This window comes from Nannospalax galili, unplaced genomic scaffold, assembly GCF_000622305.1.
Source record: "Nannospalax galili isolate Female #2095 unplaced genomic scaffold, S.galili_v1.0 scaffold1327, whole genome shotgun sequence".
In the NCBI taxonomy this organism is placed as follows: Eukaryota; Metazoa; Chordata; class Mammalia; order Rodentia; family Spalacidae; genus Nannospalax; species Nannospalax galili.
The window spans coordinates 31720-49674 of NW_008355982.1; the positions used below are offsets into that span (position 1 = coordinate 31720).

At 52.7% G+C, this 17955-nt stretch overlaps 1 protein-coding gene across 2 annotated transcripts in view; it reads right to left on the reverse strand.

The window, feature by feature from the left end:
* Positions 1 to 1454: 1454 nt before the first annotated feature.
* Ttc28 (tetratricopeptide repeat domain 28) overlaps positions 1455 to 17955 on the reverse strand; it is a 617298-nt gene continuing 600797 nt past the window's right edge. Inside the window, exons 16-23 of one of the 2 annotated variants that reach the window (XM_029556666.1) lie at positions 16481 to 17201; positions 15297 to 15421; positions 12980 to 13211; positions 12416 to 12492; positions 11050 to 11073; positions 10195 to 10324; positions 7579 to 7686; positions 1455 to 6574 (exon numbers count right to left, since the gene is read on the reverse strand). In XM_029556666.1, coding sequence (XP_029412526.1) covers positions 4998 to 6574; positions 7579 to 7686; positions 10195 to 10324; positions 11050 to 11073; positions 12416 to 12492; positions 12980 to 13211; positions 15297 to 15421; positions 16481 to 17201 — 2994 coding nt within the window. In that variant the 3' untranslated portion in view covers positions 1455 to 4997. Of the gene's footprint in view, positions 6575 to 7578; positions 7687 to 10194; positions 10325 to 11016; positions 11074 to 12415; positions 12493 to 12979; positions 13212 to 15296; positions 15422 to 16480; positions 17202 to 17955 lie in introns of both variants that reach the window. The other variant, XM_029556667.1, reaches the window with a different exon arrangement.

Sequence of the window (17955 nt, forward strand, 5' to 3'; positions counted from 1 at the left end):
CCCGGCTGTGAATAAAAGTGAACCCCAGAAACTGCCGGGATGGCTGGAGGCCTCCACTGGCTTCGTGTAAGTTGTGGGGTTTTCCTCACATTTTTTCCTGGTGCTGGGAACCAAGCCGGGGTCGCATACATTCTAGGAAAGTGCTTTACCACTGATCTACACCCATCCCATAATTTCTTGCTTTGATTATCAGTTCTTTTGTGGTTCATATGTTATGTAGTATATTAAAAATATCCAATAAGGAATTTTTATTCCCGTCCTGCCACTGCTGTCAAATGAACTGCATCACATTTCGATTATGTGGCAGTGACTGATGCTTTCTTTGATGTTTTCTGGAAACACACATGTGGCCTGTACACTGTTTTCATGAAACACCTCCATGGGCATGTGAGGAAGGTGGCCTCACTGTTGGAGGCAGGGCTCCTATTTACTGAACTGTCCAACTGACCATGGGGTCTCTGGCCTCATCCGCCTGGTGTTTCAGATGGAGCGTGGCGGGTTGGAGTCTCCCTTTAGGACATTTTTCACAACTAGACAATCTGACAGACTTCTCTCTGTAAAGTTTGAGGCTGTGTAGTCAGCTCAAAATTTAGGATTTGTAGCACAACTTAGAGTTTTGTTTTTCTTCAGTTCATTACGAGGCAGTGGGCCATTGTTTCCTTGTGACTTTAAGGTTGATTCTTACCCATCCTTAAGGTATCAGCCACCTGAGACCTGATGCTTGGGTGGGGTTTTCGCAAGAAGCACATGGTGTAGAGAGGGGGACTCTTACCATCACTTTTCCTGGCTGCGGGTTCACTTCCATACCAGTCCTGGTTTAGTTTTCAACCAGACTTTTATGTTTCTCCTTTATTCTGTTCCTTTAGATCAAACAATATCTAAGAAAAAAACATTTGTATATCTTCTATACTATTAATCAATTTAGAAGTATAACTACCTACCCCTATTTTCTGAGTGTGCACAGATGATGCACAATTAAGGTATTACCCTCTACTTCCTTCGGTTCTGAAACTTACAGCACTTTGGCTCCTTTGTTTTCTGTCCTATCATCTAGTATTTTCACTGTCACACAGACAGCCCTCTCCTTGGTGTTGTGCTGTCTCCACATCCTGCGGCCCCTTGCTCACTGGTCATTGCGTTTCTGAGGCACCTGCAGGATCATTTTCCTTCTGTTTGAAATACTTTCTTGGAAGTTTTCTGAGATGGGGGATCAGGTGTCTAAAAGTGCTTGTTTTCTGTCTAACAAGTGTTCAACTGTGGACTTCTCTGGCTCTACTATGAGTCTAGAAGACCTGAGGTGTTGGCTGTTTCCCTGGCGCTCCTCCTGCTGTCCCCTTGTGGTGTCATGGATGAGTGTGACACTCAGATGTGCGCTCATTCATAAATGTGGCTGTTCTGTTGCTGCAGAACCCTAGGCAGAGTGGGACATGTGTAGAAAGAGATTCAGACAGCACTTAAAACCAACAAACTCATGCTTTAATAGACACTGAGATCACAAAGGGAGAAGGCCAAGTGCCCGCAGTCTTGATAAAAATATGAAGTTCTTTTTACATGACAAATTCTGTAATATAAAAAGTTTAATGTTGTCTGGAAACTGTGTAATTTACAAAAAAGTCCATGTAGGCCAAAGGTGGCTAACAATGCATATAAGGAGTGTGAATGCCAAGTAGGGTGAGGGGTGCCCGGGAAGGGGACAGCGGGCGCTGGCGTGGACTTCTCTGAAGGATCTGGTGCAAACGGGCCTGTTCACAAGCCACATGTACAGTCATCTCAGATCAAACAAGATGTGCGATGAAAATTATACACGTTTTACCTTTGGCCTCCTTACACAAACCAGGCTAAATGTGCTGCTAAAGCTGTAGTTGGGCTGTGTGTGCTGGAGACAGCTGGACAGCTCAGTCTGGGACTTGCCTGGTGCTCACCCACCGGAGGGTCTCTGGGGCGGGCAGGTGCAGGGTCAGGACCCTGTGGGTGGCACCTTGCCTCCGATCAGTGTGGAATGAATTTTTGAAAAAGGGGAGGAAGGTGGGAGCTAATTTGCTTTGCTGCACACCAACGTGGGTCAAAATGTAAGTTAAAAATCACTGGTGAGAACTGAGACAGCCTGTAGCCTTGCTCTTGTGGTCCGACAGGCATTTGTCTCCAGCAGTCTGCATCTGGTAAAACAGGGCAGGCATTTAAGAAAAAAAAATTAACTAAAAAATGTCATTTCCTGAGCAGAATGAAATCTCTCCAATACTACCAGCCAAAGGGCATCAAAGAATACCTCTGTGAATTTGGCCCAGGTCCTCTGGCCCCGTCCAGTTGAGATGAAGAGTCAAGGACTATGCAGGACCACCCAGGCACAGTAGGCAGACTCAGGCCCGGCATGCCAGTCTTCCCTGCCACCTCAGGTACTCCCCTATCATAGGAACACAGTGGAATTGCAGTTGCATTTTCTGTCACATGCACCGGGACTTGCCAACCTTTCCCTAAAAAGGCCTGGTATTAGGTGACTCCAGGCTTTGTGGTCAAAAAGGCAAAATCCATTATTGGATTATGGCCAAAAAACTAAACTAAAATAAACCAACCCCAAACCCCGGCTTATCAGCTTTTAGCCTGTGGGTCATGGCTGTCAACCCCTGATCAATACAAAGACCTCTGAATGACACAGTCTTCTGTGATTTTACGTGTGTCCTCTTTTTGGTGTAGCTGAAAGCTTCAATTTGACTTTCACTTCACTGGCATCTTACTTGTATGGAATCACTAAGACTGACTTAAAGGGATACTCTGCACATTGGTCCCATCATTTTGTCAACTTTGTTTCCCTTCATTGAAACGTACATCTAGTACAAAGAAAAAACATCCAGGTACTTTTCACTCTTCAGTGAGCCAGAAAACAAGAGTGTACCTAGGCGTGCAACCAGGGCAGCCCATGAGTCTTCCTCACTGGCTTGACAACCACACTGCATGGTGCAGGGAGGGGCAGAGGCGTTTGCCAATGGTGGGTTGCACCCAGGACTAAGCACAAAGAGCCAGGCCATCAGCCCTGGCTCCTGGGCACTTGGGGAAGAGGCTGAAGACACGGCTGAGGACAGAGTCCAGTTGTTAGCATCTGTGCTGAGGTTGCTTCTTGGGTGCCGAGGACTTGACTTTGTTATCTGAATGCACAGTGCTATAAATTTTGTTTCCATTTGCTACATGGGGACTGTGAGCGTTTTTTCCCCTACTAACATAAGACAACCCATCATTGCATACTGCTTCATAAAACGTTTCTCTTCCAGTGCTGGTGTCAGGCTAGAATGTGACATCCTCCTTGTGTTTGTCAACAAGGTTGTTGGGTCAAATGTAGGATCCTCTGTGATGGAGCTCATCTGACTAACAGGGTTGAGCAGCACCATCCATTTCAGAAGAACACACTGAAGAGCAGGAAGTGGTTAGTGGCTGCTACAGAGTGAAATCCTAGCATAGTGTGGTGGTGCAGGCCTGTAATCCCAGCACTCAAGGCTGAGGCAGGAGGATTGCTTCAAATCTGAGGCCAGCCTGGGCTACACTGAAACCCAGTCTTACAAAACCAAAACCAGAAATAAAACAGAGGTGCCTTTGGGAGCTACGATACCAGGTCCCCCAAGTCCCCTCCATGTGCTGCTGGGGACCTGGGCCAGGTGACTGCCCTCACAGTGAGGGGGGATTTTAATTTTAGATCACCTAAAAGATACTTAAGTTCTGATATGGAATGTTATTCCCTTGACTTGTTGACCTGGTAACCATGTGCACTGTCACAGTTCAGGAAGAGCAACCTTCACCTGCTGTGGTGAAGCCTGACCACTCATCTAGTCAGAACTCCAATATACAGCAGAGAAGGCACCCGCTTCTCAGGATCTGAGTGTCTCCTGTGATAGGAAGGAGCTCACAGGGTGGGGGGTGGGGCCTGGTAATGGACTGAGAGGGCTTGGAGGAGCCTGAGCTGGGGAACAGCACAGAGAAGCAGCTGAATGAGACGGGGCTGGAAGATGAGGTTCCAGTCTGTCTGGCCATAAGATGCTTTTTCTTTCTTTCTTTTTTTTTTTTTTCTTCTTTTTTCTTAAAGGAAACCGAATAATTTCAACCATACTCCCTCCCCCCAAAACCTGATAATTGCTTATGGGGGAATATTCAAAATCTGACATTTTAAAAAACCTTTGAGCTTTAAAAAATAATTGCTATAAATGCAAAGTAGTATTGAGAATAAAACCAAGTGTTTACCCACGTACAAAAAAGGTCAGTAATGTTTTAAAAGCACAAAGTTGTGTTTTAAATCACAATTGCATAGTTTTTAAATGCCTGGACAAGAGTTACAGAAATTTTTTTAAAGAAAATTCAAGTTTGGCTGACAGTGGGGTCCAAAAGGCCCCTGGTCGAGCTCATGGGGAACAGCTCGGGATGGAAGCACTTTTGATGTGAGTTATTATTGCATTGTGGCTGTGATGTTCCAATATCATGAGAGCAAAATGGCTATGATTTAATCAAAAGCACTGGCATTTTAAAAACCATCATTCTGCTTTTGGCTAATAATGTAATGCTTTCGTGTAGAATTGAACTTAGAGAAATGTTCTCTATCCCCATCCAGCACCTGAAAGCCTTACAAAAGCTGTTTGAACTTCTGTGTATAAAAGGGATGCATAGAGACCTTGTAGCAAAATATGTGCTCCTCGCCTCCCCACAGAACCATGACCGTTTCTGTACAAAGTCCTGTTGCAGAATCACATCTAACATGAGAAGCAGGAGTTCAAAGGTAAACGTGAAGTGAGTGGACAGTGCACGGCCCATTCTGACCCTACACGAGTCCACTGGCCTCAAGGAGCCACCAGTGGGGTGGGGTGGTATTTGGCGAAGCAGTGCCTTGCTCAGGGAGCCCACCTGTCTGAGAGGAGGTGGTGCTGGTGGCTGTGTGGGTGACTGCACTATGTGAGGGAACAGGTCCGAGGGAGCCCGAGACCCTGGCTGTGCTGTGTGCTGAGTCAGGGCAGGAAGACGCTTTAACATTTGGAGGAAGGGAAGAATCTTCCCGGAGATAGGAATTTATAGCCATTGGCTAAGGGCAGTCTCAGAGGGCGTGTGGCAGCTGTGGGACCAGGGCCACTGGACAGGGCCAGTGCTGTTGTCTCCGTACGCCAATGGCCGTTGGTGGGGACTTTGGGTGGCACCTCATCTTGCTGCTGCACAGGCAGCTCCTTCAGTTCCAGCTTGTCTGCCCCGTCCTCTTCTTTGCTGTGCCGAGGGGACAAGTTCAGGAGGCTGAGGACATCTCTCTTGGATGTTAAGGCTCCCGGTGCACCTCGGCACATTTTCCGGGGGCCCCTGGTGGGCTGGGGTGCACTCTGCCAGAGCATCTTCAGGCTATGCACTGCTTGCACCTTCTCATCGGGGGCATCAGCTGGACTGGAGCGAGCAGAGCCAGCTGAGGAGTAGGAGAGTGCAGGTGATGGCGCACTGCCTGCCGGGGACTGGTGGCCTGATCCGGGAGATGTGTTCCGGGGGGACTTGGAAATGTGAGCACTGTAAGGAGAACTAGGGTACTTGAGTCTAAAGAGAGGTTGGTCTGATGGGGAGGCCTGGGTATTGCAGCCAGGTGATGGGCCGCTGCTAGGTGGGCTCAGGCCATCCTTGCCTGATGCCTCTGACATGGCGGGGCTGCTGTACCCAGAGCTCACCTTAGGGAGGGATGAGCTCCTGGCTGGGGGCTTTGGTTTGAGGGTGAGTGGTGACAGCTGACTCTTCTGATGGGAGAGGACAGGTTTGCTGAAAGCGCTGGTTTCTGAAGCCCTGAAGACTGTGGTAGATGCTGTCACACCATCCTCACGGTCAGGGCCCTTGATGGCTGGGCCACTCCTCTGAAGGCGCTCCACTGCCAGGAGGTGGCTCTGTGTCTCCTCTAGGATCCTCTGGGCCAGCTCTTGGGGGTCAAGCTTGGGGGTGCTCTCTTCTTGTGACTTCACGGTGCTGTCGGTCTCTGTGCTGGACTGGTCTGACTCGCCTGTGTCTGAGCTTGCCAGTTTCCCGACCTTCTGGAAGGGCGAGTTTGGGCTGGGGATCAAAGTCATCTTCACTGGAGAATTGGGAGTGCTGATGCTCCCCTTGGAGCTGACTGAGAGCCTCACACCACCTGGTGCCCCGGAGGGCTGCTTGGGGTCTGGGGAGAAGCGCGGCTTCCTGTCTTGGTATGCTGCCAGGGGTTCTGTGCTGAGGATGGAGAACCCCTCATACTCCTCTTCTTCCTTGCTAACCCCATGCCGAGCCTGGGGGGACAGCTGGCGCCTCGGCAGGGTGGCTCGCTGTGGATGGGCATTCTTGGGCCTGTCGTAATCCTGTCGTCCTCGGGGGCCCCCACCTTCTGAGCTCCCCTCAGGCTTGGAGACAAAGCTCATGGAGGAGGCGATGGAGCTAAGACTGTACACGGAGATGGCGTCAGAGGCGATGCTCTCTGCCCCGGTGGGAGAGAAAGGAGGGTGCTGGTAGCCCAAGGGTAGAGTATTGGACACAGACTGCGCCGACGCCAGTGACTCCAAGGAGGACGAGCTGTCCAGGCTGAGGCGCTTAGGGAGCTCGGTGGAATCTAGGCACAAAAATGTCCAGGCCAAAAGGCAGTTAGGATTTTATAGACTGATTTTTCCTTCAAAAAGCATCCTTATATGTTAGAAGCCTGCAAAGAATTACACAGACTACATCCATACAGCTTGAGTTAAGCCTATAGTCCTGAGAAACACAGTCCAGTTGAAACAGAAGTGCAGCCCCCTAGGGGAGCTCCCAGCCCCCACTAGAGGCCTCTGTCTGGGCAGCAGCCCCACTCAGGCCTCTGTCTTCACCTGTTCTTGTGAATGTCACTGGTGAGGTCCACACCCCAAATCCAGTGCTTACAGCTGGCTTTGAAATGGATACACCTGCCCTGGCTGACCATGCCTCCCTGTGTCTGTTCCCTCTGCATGTGCAGCTGGAGTCTGTGTACTCCACAAGACACATGCCTCTTCCCTTTTCTCTGACATTTATGTCTCCACACTGGTCTCTTAGGCATCTGACAGATACCCTGGAACATGACATGTCCAAAATGGCACCCCGGTTCACTCTGGCAGTTTTCCCAACTCAGCACAGTGCTGACCCATTTAGACTAGTGTTTAAGAAAGCCCTGCCACCCCTCAAGCCTTGCTGTCACAGAGCTTGTTCTTTAGCAGATCCTGTTGTTTTGATGCCCTCAAACTGTGGCTGCCATCCATCTGGCTGCCAGCTCTGCCCTGGCATGGAATCATCCAGGGGAGGCGTGGCCCCAGGTCCTGAGGACCCTCTGCTAGACCGTGCTCACCCTCAAGGTATGTCTGGTCACCTCACCATGCTGTCAGCTCCACTGTCCCCCAGTCTGGTACCTACCTTAGTGTTCCTCAGGCCTGGTTGGCCACAGGCACGCTACTGAGTTCTCACTGTCTGTGTCCCTCATGGACAAAGCTCTCCAGAGCAAGGAGCTCCATGGGCTCCTCCCCAGCCGGTTCTAACACAAACTCAAGACAGGCCCATTTACTTTCTGAGGGACAGTAGAACATGGTAGGCTTGTAGGAGGGAGGCACTTACCAAAGAGTGACAGCAAGGACTGGAGTGCAAAGTGCGTGGTACGCCGACTGGCCTGCTTCCCAGTTTTCAGAATCACTTCTTCCTGGCCCACTTCACAGAGGTCAAAACCTAGAGAAACAGGGAAGACAAATGCTGCCTCTGCAGGAAGGCACCATGTGCAGTGCACGGCCCCTGCTGTAGGCACACAGCAGGGCTGCCAGTGGGTGTCTGGCTGCTGGGCTTTGCCTCCTCAGTCTTCAGGGCAATCCTGGCCATTTCACTCAGCACTGGAGCAGGTCTTCAGACTGGGGCCTGGGAAGGGACATCTCTGTGCTCAAGGATGGGTCTGCCTGCATGCTTTGGCTCTGCTACCCATGGGGCTCTAAGATGTTCTCCCACTGGAGGGAAGGCTGCCTTCTGGGCCCAGGGGTGCTACCCGCTTCCCATTCTATGCGCTCCATTGGGCTTTGGTGTGCCACACAGAGGGCAGCAGGTATTCTCAAGTGATGGGCTGGCTAATGAGCTGTTGATACTATGGTTAGACAATTTTAGAGACATCACAGTGGGTACAATGGTGTCACCTGCAGTGCTAAGGTGGGAGGATCCCTTGAGCCCAAGGAATCCTAGGTTAGCCCAGCATCACAGAGGCAGCCCACATATACCTCTCCTAGGGAAGAAGCCAAACACAGGCAATGTGACCCAAGACTGTGGTCTCTGACAAGATCAGCCAGACTCCTGAAGAGTTCACTGCCCTGCTTGAGACCGCAGGGGTAGTGGTAGTGGGAGCTCAGGGGACAAGGCTCCTAATGGTAAATGACAGTGACTGGAGAGCACAGGCTGAGGCACTGTGTTCCTGACTGAGCCACTGACCACTCAGCAAAGGGGGCTCTAGTCCCCTTTCTACCCCTGGTCAGGATTCTGACACTGGTCTGACTCTTATTCCCTTCAGAATGAGATTTCCTGAAAAAGCCACTGGGTGGTCTGGTTGCTATGGGAAAATTTCATCTCTGAGTTGGAAAATAAACAGCATGTCTCAGAGAAATCATTTAAAAGGATAACTACTTGTGTAAATGCAATGTTTCTGATAGAAACCTCTACTTTTACCAAAGAGATGGGTGTCAGCTGCTCTCCCTGTGACATCCCTGTGCTGTGCTGGCAGAGGGAGTTTAGTTGAGGCCCGAAGGGCTCCTGGGACCAGGCCTGCCACAACACTGCTTTCCTCCCTGACCACTGGGATTCAAGACTGATGACATGTGCACAGTCTCCTGAGGGGCAGCTTGGAGGCCACAGAACATAAGTGGAAGCCAGCCCCAGGTCTGGCACCAGGGGGAGCCAGAGTTGGGCTAGCATCCTTCTGGACTGTTCTCCATGACTCAGGCAGGAAGTAAAGGGATGTGGAAGGCTGACTGTGTCACACCATCCCACTGGATTTTAGCCCTGCTGAGGGAAAAAGATGGAGCCCCATTTTCCCGTATTATAGCTGTGTCACTGTACTAAGGCAGCTGGAGAGCCACCACAGAAGCGTGGCCTGTCTTTCCCACCTCCACTGCTTCTGATGGCATTTATTTAGCTATAAATTCCCCACATTCCCCTACTGACACCAGGAGGACGATGCCACTAACTCCAGATAGAAAACAAGCAGCCCAGCCCTAGAGAGCAATATGTCTGTCAAAACACAGGCAACCAGTACTCAGCAGGCGAGCAGATGCCCAGACACAGCAGGAGGATGTGCAATCCTGTATATCTGATGGTCCCTGTGGCAGTGAAGCCAGACTGCCATTTTCCAAAGGCTGTTGTCATCCCTCAGAGGCTTCCCTCACCTGGCTTTGAACCCCAGCACTTCTCTGCCCAGTGTGTCCCCATCCTTATTCTGTCCCAGTGGCACCCTGGTTCTCATGTCCATATCCCTGGTCTCTGAGGCCTGGCCTGGCCCCTGACCCCACTCCAGTTGGTCCTTGGCCCTAGGGCCTGTCTGTGTGAAGACCCTTCACCTTTTCCAGCTCCCTGGAGACATGGTGCAGCTTGTGTCTGTCCTCCCTCCCACTGGGATATGGATGCAGCAAGGCTGGGCACACTGCTGTGTCTCTAGTACCTAGTGCCTCCCTGGTGTGCAGAGGTAGTTGTGGGGGTGGATGGCTCCCAGAAGTTACTAGGTCCACAAGAGACAGAAGAGGGGCTTGGATGTGTAAGTGAACAGCGGTGATGTCAGGAGCTGGCCATTCATGATCCACATGGCAGGTAGTGACAGGAATGAGCATCCTGGACTAAGTGAGGACTGTCTGTGTGCAGCCATTGGAGACCCTGGCCACATCAGTAATACTCAACAGCCAGAAATGGGGACCCAACACTGAAAGAGCTGTATTGTGACTGTAATTTTTCAGTTCTTCATCATGGTGGGACCTCCAGTGACCTTGGACTTTATCAGACTCCTGGTGAGGTAAGGAGGACGGAGGAGAAGGGGACATGGTGATGGAGGGAAGCAGGTGTCTTGCTAAAGCATTAGACTCCAATATCTGTTTCTCTAATACTGAGATAAGAGCCCTAGAGTCTCCCAACTTTACCCAACAGAAACCAGGAGGGAAAATGACGTGAAGAAAAAGTAAAATAACGCATCAAGTAAAGGGTGCTTGGTCCTACCGAGAGCCGCCAGGAATTCATGACACCCGGGGAGCCGCCACAGCTGGACGCTGATGGAGACCTGGATGGGAGTTGAGGCAAAGTCCTGCTCCTTCTCGCCAGCCTGGAGCTGGACCAGCACCTGGTGGAGCTGAGGGAGGAACAGACAGATGTGAGCACCACCCCCTGCCCCCCCTCCCCTGCCTCAGACTGAACCCCACCCAAGCCTCATATCACCTGTCACTGCATTGTTGATAACCCTCTCCTCACACGTGCAGCCTCTGGAGTTCTTTCTAAAGTACTGTCATATCTACTGTCCTTTGTGGGGTGGTCATGGATGGCAGGGCAAGGGCTGTGGGGAGCAGAGTTTAGGGGCCTCCTGGACTCTGCTTCTAGCGTCTGCCGTCTCTGGAGTAGAGAAGAGGCTCTGAGAGTGGAGGAGGAATCGGGCTGGCTGCCTCCCTGTTCTCACTTATGGACTTAATTAGCTGTCTTTTGGATCTTGACCTTGGAGAGGAAGAATCAAACACTACATCTGGTAGCCCCAGCACTCATGGAAGAGCCTGTGTGAACAACTCAGGTGTCCACTGTGACCTGTGCTTGTGGGGTGTGGATGGTATTCTCCCTGCCACTTCATGTTCTGTCTGTCCCTGCAGTTCTGGTGGAACTTGAAAGGTCAAATCAAGGTCAGAGTGGAACAGGAAAGGGGGAGCCAGAGCAGAGGAGGGGACAGGTTCCCTGGGCCAGCGGCACTGGGTCCCCAGCCTGGAGCTCTGCAACAGCGTGCACAGCCTGTGAGCTCAGAGCCACAGGGTCCTGGGGCGGGCGGGCAGAGGGGCTCACCTGGCAGCAGTTGCTATTTAAAGTTGTACTCACCATTCCCACCATATTTTTAACAGCCTTCGGCCAGCAGATTATAAGGAAAAGAAAGAAAGAGAGAGAGAGAGAAGAGAGTTTAGACTCAAGCACAGCTGTTATGCACACAAGCTGATCACTGCCTTAGGAAGCACTGCACCAGGCTGGCTCTGACCAGGGAGAGGAGCAAGAGGCAGCAGGGGACACACAGGAGATGAACAGCCACACCTAGGCCAGCCTCCAGGGAAGGCTCCAGCAGGAGTTCCAGTGACTCAAGATGGCAGCCTCTGGTCGTCCCTGGGGCCCACAGAGTAGCAGGCCCTAAGTCCCCACACTCCCACAAAAGCAAGAGACTTAAACAGTGGGTGTTTTGGGGCTCCTGGCCTTGCTCTGCAAGCACAGGAGTACAGTCTAGCTTTCCGTTTTTGAAGAACACAGAGCTGTGTTCTTGGAGGCCTCCTGCATTCTGGATGTTTTAGCATGCACTGTTCTAGAAGTGTCTCCTGATGCTATTCAAGAAGCAGATGTGGGCATGCTTATTGCAAAACCAGCAGGGACTGAAGGAGGAGAACAGGTCACCAGGAGGCTCTATGTTCCAGTGGTGGCTGCCAACAGCCCTAGGGCAGAGGAGTGTCCAGGGCCATAGAGTGTGCCCACCTGCTGAGGCCCAGCCATATTGGCACATGGGGGTAAAACTGGCCAATAGGTATCCCATAGTAGTAGCGCACACTATAACCTTTTCAAGCTGTGCCCTCCAGGGCGGCCACAAAAACTGCTCTGTGCCCTTGAAGAGTCACTACACTATCTAGAGTGCTACACCCAGGGTGTGTTTGGACTCTCAGTGGCCAGCAGGATGGTCAAGGGAACAGAGAATTCACAGGGCCCTGCTGGGAAGGGGGGCATGGCTCTCAGAATCTCCAAACTCCTATATGCCATCCATGTTTCCTCAAAGCAACCTCTGCTTTAAAACCTGCCGCATGGTTGGCTTTGTGCTCAGTGCTGTGCCTCAGGGCTCCACTGTTGCAGCTGTGGAACACTTTGTTCGGGGAGCAAAGCTTCGGAGGCAGGCTGGACCAGTGCCTGCTGGCTCAGGACAGTGGTTGAGATACTGGTCAGTCAGCTGAGAAAGCTGGGTGAGGTGTCAGAGGATGAGTGGAGGGCTCTGGAGACATGTGGACCATCGGACAGGGCCATGAGCCCCATGCTTTTGGGCTCAGTGACCAGAGGACACTCAGAACTATCTGCAGGCCCCACTGGTGTCAGGGATGCTGTTTCCCTTGCTCTCCTTGCAGTCACAAAGGTGGGGAGGTCACAACCCTGTGTTCCTGACAGGCACTCTTTCTGTCCAGCCCAGTCCAGCCCATACTTGGGGCCTGGCTCTGCTTACCCGGCTGATGAGCTGCTCGCCCGTCTCTGAGGCTGTGATGAGCTTGCACAGGGCTTGGAGGGCAGGGTTGGGCAGACCTGAGTCAGGACAGATCAGCAGATGTTACTCAGAGGGCCTTGGCACCTTCCAGGGGAAAGTCCCAGATGCTGAGTAATGAGGGTAGTTTGCAAAAGCTGGGCCCACAGCTGGCTTGGGACAGGATCATGTGGCCTGGGCCTTGTGCCTCACTCTTCCATGGTTACATTCCCGGGATACTCTGGGCTCTCAGGTGGTGGTATCCCCTACATGACCCTGGTTGGCATGTGTGTGTTTTTTTTTTAAAGCACCGCTGGTTGCAGCAGTATCACTTCATATCCCCTAGGAAGGGGCAGCGCCAGGTGGAGCCTACCGAGTGTGGTCACCATACCATCATAGGCAGGAAGATTGGGTGAGGTGGCTATCAGATCTGCAACAGTGGCAGAGGCTGTCTGGGGTTCCCTGCCACTGCTAGGGACACTCCTAGCTACAAGGCCCAGTGTTCTTGTGACTCATGGTCCCCACAGCCCACAGTGGTCAGAGGCTTACCCAGCAAGGCCTGGAGGGTGCTGCTGCACTGTTGTAGTCGCTCGCCAGGGTCCGACGTTGGAAAGAAGACAGCTGCTGGAAGGCCACTGGCAGGGGGGTCTAGCCGGAAGCCCACAGCGGTGAGGAGGGCCTGCCAGCCGGGGATGCCACCCACTTTGTTCTCCACGCTCTGCTGGGACGTGTACATGGCATTGCGCTGCCCATTCTGGATGCGCTGCAGAGATTTCTCCACCTGGTGGGGAATGGGGACAGTCAAGACTTGGGCTAGCCCTGTTTCTTCCTCAGGGGCTTTAAGGGAAGTGCTGACCACTGATACCTAAGAAGCCCATGTGATCAGGCCTGAGGACATGATGTGGTGGCACTAGCCAGGCCTCAGGCATGGAGGAAGCAGGTGGGTAGGATCTGGTCATCAGAGCTGCAGGGGACCTTCTCCATTCCACAGACACCACATTAGTTTGGCAAAAGCAGTCGCAGGTCAAAGCCTGCGCCACCTGTACCTTTTCCCCATCCTGTAGGTCAACCCTCAGACCCTTCACTACCCCAACCAATGCCCTGCTGGCCCTCAGTTTTTACAGCACTCTGCCTGGGATTCATGTAGAAAATCGTGTGCAGTAGCAGCACTGCATGGGTTTGCTCCCTGGCTGGCCTGGCAGGCATCTTCCAGGGGAAACCTAGGGGTGTCCTGAGATGTCACAGGCCCTAAGGCACACATGCTATCCCCACAGAGGCAATTCAGATCCTTCAGGATGTCACCCATCCATGGCTTTTCTTAGAGTGCAGCACAGATGCTGGGCTCAGCATTGGGGGGAGTGTTCACTTCTGGTCAGGAGTGACTGGCCCTGGCTATCCCCAGGACAGAAGGGTCTCAGAGGCACAGTGCCTCCTGTAGGACTGTTGCAAGGAGTCAGGGGGTGAGAGCTTGGTGAGTGACCTAGGTGGTTAGCAAGGAAGGAGGGAACAGTCAACCAGTCAACACATCTGTGACCTCAGGCCTCACAAGGCTGCTGAGAAGCCTGGCTGGAGAGGAGTCTGCAATGGCAAGGAGGGTGTACTTCAGGGTACTGAGAAGGACCCTGCACTGTAGACTCCAGATATAGGGTGGCACCAGTAGGCCAGTCTCCTCAAGGTCTGGAGCACAGCCAGAGCCGGGCTGTTCAAGGCACAGTGCACTAGCCCATGCTGACAGGTCTGGAACCTCCACATAGACCTGAGTTTGAAGACTGGACTCCTCTGTCACAGGGTGCTGCCAGGCCCAGGGTGTGGGGTCTGAAGGGCCCTGCTTGGGCCTTTCTTCCCCATGGGACAAGAGGTTTTCACAGCCAAGGTGGTGACCACCTGACTCCCAGCCTACTCCCAGCTCCTACCCTGTGTGAAGGCAGATGCCTGCTCTAGATCTGCAAGGTGATCATAGGCAGCTGTGGGCCACATGGACCCAGCCTATACTAGGGCTGGGGTTCTGAATGGCTGCTTTTCATGTTGCCAGGGAAGATGGGACAAGTCTTCCCTGTCACTTTATTATGGGGGTGAGACAGGGTCTCATGTAGACCAGGCTGGCGGTGGTGGATGGCTTCAGTTGTCAACTTGATACACATGGGGAGAGGGACTCTGAATTGAGGAATTTCCTCCATCAGGCTGGTCTGTGGCCATGTCTGTGAGGAATTTTCTTAATTGCTAATTGGTGTGGGAAGGCTCAGCCCACTGTGGGCTGTGTCATCCCTGGGCAGCTAGACCTGTTGTATAAGAAAGCTGGGGGAGCACAGGCAGGAGAGCAAGCCAGTAAGCAGTGTTCCTCCATGGAATCTGCTTCAGTTCCTGTCTCCAGGTTCCTGCCATGAGTTCTTGCCTTGGACTGCCACTTGAAAGTGTAAGATGAAATAAACCCTTTCCACTCCAAGTTGGTCTGTGTTTTATCACAGCAATAGATAGTAGCTAGGACATTGGCCTCAAACTCCTGATGTTCCCGAGTGCTGTGATGACAGGCATGTGCCACCATGCCGTGTGTCACTGTTCCTTGACTTAACTGATGTGATGGTGCTGTCAGGCCTCTTGTCAAAGCCTTACAGACATTGGGGTTGGCCAAGGGCACAAATCAGTCTTTTCCTACCTGAGTTCAGAGAAAGACTCTGTCAACTGCTTGGATCCTGCTGTTGCTGGGGGTCTTATTTCCTCTAATCCTTCTCTGCAGAGACCTTGAAATGCCAGATCAGGTGGGAGATTGAGCTCAGAGCACTAGTGACTAGGGAAGTGCCAGGATGCCCATCACCACACCTCACTGGCACCTTGCATAGGTTCCCCCAAGGGTCCTATCAGCCCTTACCAGGTGCAACAGCACTCGCAGGGCGTCCCGTGCTCTCTCTGGGTGCTGCAAGATCTCGGTGAGTGCCTGGCCGATGAGTGACGAGGGGCTGTTGAGCTTCACATCGCTCCCGATGAGTGTGAAACCTGAGGATGGCACAGAGGGCACCTGAGTAGGCAGCTGGGGCCCTGCCCAGCCTTGCTGCCCTGGCTAGTTTCTTCCGTGTGCTTAGCAGAGACCTGGGCACTGGTGGGTGTAACCTCAGTCTGGACCTCTCAGGAAGCCCAATGCCTAGCTGTTAGTGAGATGAACAGGAGCGGCGCCTCCAGAGAAGCCATTGGCTTGGGCTCCCTGAAATTCCTTTGTCAGAGATCTTGTGAGAGGGAACTTGGGGCCTTGAAGCTGGGGGCTAGTGATGAGAGGGGTGAAGAGGGGCTTCTCTAGTTCTGAAGGAGTAGCCTGAGCTGGTAGAAAAGACTAACACAGCCAAGCAATAGGAGCCCTTGGCTCTAGCCTTTTCTGTGAATGGGACCTGGGGGAGGAGCCCTGAGTCAATGAGCAACGACTGAGCTCACCTGCTCCCTCAAGAGACCAAAGAGTTTCGAAGTTACCAGCAGCATCACTGGGAAGCATCTCCCAAGAACCAGCTGCCTATCTAGGTTGTCTGTCAATAAAAGCAAATGGATGCCCATGTTCCCCATGTATGTGCTGCCCACCAGAAGGCCTATGGGCATGCTGTTGGATTCTACAGGGCCTGAGCCTCTTCTGCCTGCCAGGAGAGTAAACAGGACAGGTGAGGTGTGATGAGAGATCATGGGGCCACCCGACTCCCACTCTGCCTGAGCAACAGTGGTTCAGTGGCACAGCCCGGCTACAGCTTTGTTCTGCCCTAGAGGGGGCACAGCACCAGCCTGGGGACGAAGCTGTTCCTCCTGCCAGCAGAACACTGAGCTACAGAGCAGTAAGTGACCTCTGCAGGTCACAAAGCTCCATCTGTATCTTTCAGGGCCATGTCAAGGATCTTTACTAACAGGGGGGCTGGGCACTCTGAGGGTGAACTGCTCTTTGGTCCAAAAGATAGGGGCCACGCCTCTACAAGCTGATGGTGAGGGCTAGAGCCAAAGCCTGTACCTGCCTCTTGGGCTACCTGCAGAATGGATCTGGGAGGACCACCCGAGGCCCACTAACAGGCTGTGGCTACTCACCTGCCCAGTTGGAGGGATGCGAGAAGGCCTTGTTGCTCTGCACAGCCTTCATGGCCTCACCTAGGGCGGCACTGGCCTTCAGGCCATTCAGCAGGGATGAGTAGAAGGCATGGATGAACATTTTGGAAGCAGCTACTGGAACTGGCCACAGAGCCACAAGGACACACTGTGCACCAGCAGCCAGGAAGGCCCGTGTCAGTGCCACCATACCATCTGCAGTGACCCGGCTGTTTGCCTCCTGGGAGGAGCTGAGCACCACTAGCTTCACAGGCAGCCGTAGGTCCAAGAGGTCAGCGGCCGTGAGCAGCAGCTCCTGGAGTGGCGGGCAGTCGGAGACACTCTCCCCATCACTGGCATCATCTTGCACCCGCAGGGACTCGGGGATCGTGTAGGGGTGGCCAAAGGAATTCTTGCTGCTGGCGGGGTTGCCATCTGCACTGGGGGTGAGGACCAAGGCTGACAGCTTCCAGGAGATGTGGGTGGCAAAGTGGACACACTCAGCCTGGGTCAGGGCACTCATGACTCTCTCCTTGGTGGCCACATTGCCCACAAGGGGCTGACAACCCAGCAGCTCGGATACCATGTAGGCCTCCTCCTCAGCTGACGGCATCGGCCCCCATAGCCACCTGTCCATCACCGCGGACGGGAGTTTGGGGTTGCCTATGACAGCGGCCATGGAGGTAGAGCTGGAGTACATGGGTGGGGTCTTCCTCAGGTGACACTATAAGGGGAGGGGACAGAGCACAGCACTGTCAGGCACAGGGCAGCAGGGCACAGGTATCTGAGCACCTATTTCACCAATGCCATCCACCTTGTTTTCAGCATTCTTGAGACCGTGGTGCCTGACTTCCAGGGAGTCACACCTGTTGTGAGGTGCTCTGGGGAACAAGGGGGAGTTGTGTGCTGAATCCTGAGAGGGCTGGGGAGGTGGCACTGTGGGACAGGTGCAAATATGGGGACTGTCAGCCAGCCTGCCCCAACATGCCTAGACTTCTTTGTGAGGACTCCCATTACTGACTGCCAGGGTCTTTTAGAAGGCACTGTGTGTGAACTATGCAAGTCACTCAGGGGAGGACAGAGCTAGAGTCTGCTTTAGGAGCTCTGGTGACCAAGATCACAGCTGCCTTCTGCCTTATGTGTGGCAGAACAGGAAACATGGTGATGTCAGCCTAAGAAGCCTGACAAGGCTCTGATTTTCTTGTGATGACCGAGGAAACACCTTGGTTGTGTTATTTCAGAACCGCTGTGTCTGTTTGGTGCTACCTGAACTGTGGGTAGGAGACACACCAGTCTGGCCTCCCCAAATCCCAGGACAAGGTAGCAAACACCAGCTTCCTGCTGCTGTGGAGACTTCTGGAAGTTGGCCCACCCAATGCCTAACAACATTAATGTTTGAGCCAGGCAATGAGCCACTCAGGGGACAGTGCTGGGGACACTACTTCACTTTCTATCTGGGACCTACAGTCAGGCATGGA